Raw genomic sequence first — 2,208 nt, forward strand, 5'->3', positions numbered from 1 at the left:
GATCTTCCAAAAAGACATTGGGAAACTCATTAACAATGTCAACTGACTGGAGAGTTAGAGTCTCAGACTTAGTGTCTTTAACTCTGACTAGGTGATAAATGTACTCTTTGGAAATAAGCTTTCTAGCTTTGAGATATGAGATAAAATGACTCTAGAGAGATGCAGAATTACCAAACCATTTGGTAACAGACTCACCAGGGAACTGAAACTTGACTACATAGGTACGACAGTCTATGAATGCATAACAAGAGTGAAGCCAGTCCATACCCAGAATAGCATCAAAATCTACCATGTCTAACTCTATCAGATCAGCAAGCATAACTCTATGATAAATAGAAACATGACACTTTTTGTACACTTTTCGAGCAACAATGGACTAATCCACAGGGGTAGAAACTAGGATAGGCTCAGAGACAATCTCGGGACTCACTTCAAATTTTACAGCAACTAGAGGTGCCACATATGAAAAACTAGATCCAGGGTCCAACAATGGATAAACATTAAATTGAAACACACAAAGCATACCAGTAACAACATCGGAGGAGTCCTCCAGCTTCTGATGTGAAAGCAAAGCATAGAATCTGTTCGGGCAATGACCACCAATATTGCTGGAAGAAGAACTATGAGTAGAAGTTGGATAAGCTACAGGAGCTGGAGCATTAGCAGTCTGAGCCAGGGGACAAACATCACGGTTCCCCTGTCTAGTATGAGGACAATCTCTAAAATCGTGGGCCTCTTGGACACATCCATAACTGCTCTTCTGACCCCATAACCACTTACCCTCGTGGTCCCTACCACACCTAGTGCATGTTGGACGGTTAGGCCGGTTACTCACAGTATTCTGAGATCAGAATGTAGAAGACCTATTTCCCTATTCTTGCCTACCTCTAAGTGCTGGAGCTGTAGATAATGATGGTGCTGGCATAGATAAGCGGCTCTGTAACTGAGGGCGATTCCCTCCTTGCGATCTGTTCTTACCATAAATAGGTTGCTCATATCTGGCTGTCTTATTCCCTCTTACTCTATCCCTATTTTTTATCTGATCTGATTTGATCTGATGGACATGGGTCATCAGTCTGGAAAGATTTATCTCACTGTTAAACATAGCTGATCTACACTACTTAACCACATAGCTTGACACCCTATTCTAGAACTTATCCATACTGGCTCAGTTGTCGGCAATCAGATTTGTGGCATATTTTGCTATCTTATTGAACTTCAAGCAATACTTCGTAACAGTCATGAAGCCTTGCCGTAAGTTGATGAACTCCTCTACTTTCGCCTTTCTGAGCTCTAGCGGAAAGAATTTATCCAGGAATACATCCTGGAACTCCTGCCAAGTCATAGGATACTAACTCAACATCTCCTCCTCAAGACACGTGCATTACCTGTGTAATCTTCCTTATCTCCTCCAGATACAACTGCTGATCCTCACCTACCTTGGACCAATAAAACTCTAGCGGATTCATCCGCATAAAGTCATGGATTCTTGAGGTAGCTAAGTACCCTCTCTGTTGTTATGGAGCCGGGGCCTGGTTGGCCTGAACGTTGGCGGTAACAGCTTGGGTAAGCGCCTGAAAGGCTGCCCTAAATGCAGCGTGGGATATATTTTCATTCAGGGGATCAGCAGGCTGAGGTTGCTGACCCGCAATATTTTTTTTAGCTCAATGAAGAGGCATATTCTGAAAGAAGAGAGTACAAATAGCTGAAAGGGAAAAACTGTAAGCACGATAGACTTCTGAAAGAATGAAACGACCCCTTTTTTTTCTAAAACATTTCGTAGCCTCTTGCTCATAGATGTGGCGTGCTACACACCGATAATCAAGACTCTACTTAAAGCGGCTTGTCAGAATCCCTAGGAATCTAATAATCTTAGGCTCTGATACAGAGTTTGTAACGCCCCAAAAATGGACCCCGAGGCATCACACGGGGCTTAAGTCTATAAGTAGCCCCAAGATAACCCTTTTAGCCATTTTTCTACAATTCAACACTTATAATCAAAGTCGACATAATCAAAACATCAAAAAATACTCCATAATATCATACTGCAATACGAATGAAATATGGAAAGTAAAGAAATACGACATCTCTGATAAATCTGATCAATCTATCCATCTAGTCTAACAAGCCTCTACTAAACTGTATATCCATGAGCCATTGGGATAAACCCCAACTGACCTAAACTCAGGAAATAAACCGAACAACACA

At 41.8% G+C, this 2,208-nt stretch overlaps 1 protein-coding gene across 1 annotated transcript; it reads right to left on the bottom strand.

Moving 5' to 3' along the window:
- Positions 1-376: 376 nt before the first annotated feature.
- On the bottom strand, positions 377-1,469 carry LOC124888944. Its single transcript, XM_047400227.1, has 4 exons — positions 1,389-1,469; positions 1,230-1,333; positions 882-1,076; positions 377-800 (listed from the first exon to the last, which is right to left on the bottom strand). The coding sequence occupies exons 1-4, from the start codon at positions 1,467-1,469 to the stop codon at positions 377-379; spliced, it is 804 nt and encodes a 267-aa protein (XP_047256183.1).
- Between the last annotated feature and the right edge of the window lie 739 nt (positions 1,470-2,208).

This window comes from Capsicum annuum, chromosome 11, assembly GCF_002878395.1.
Source record: "Capsicum annuum cultivar UCD-10X-F1 chromosome 11, UCD10Xv1.1, whole genome shotgun sequence".
NCBI classification, from domain to species: Eukaryota; Viridiplantae; Streptophyta; class Magnoliopsida; order Solanales; family Solanaceae; genus Capsicum; species Capsicum annuum.

What these genes read in the sequence shown, in the direction of transcription:
- LOC124888944 (XM_047400227.1), bottom strand. Translation starts at nt 1,469, where the DNA reads ATGAATCCGCTAGAGTTTTATTGGTCCAAGGTAGGTGAGGATCAGCAG. An exon ending in AGATAAGGAAGATTACACAG is followed by an intron (nt 1,334 to 1,388) that starts GTAATGCACGTG and finishes ATGACTTGGCAG; the next exon opens with GAGTTCCAGGATGTATTCCT. An exon ending in GCTCCAGCACTTAGAGGTAG is followed by an intron (nt 801 to 881) that starts GCAAGAATAGGG and finishes AACATGCACTAG; the next exon opens with GTGTGGTAGGGACCACGAGG.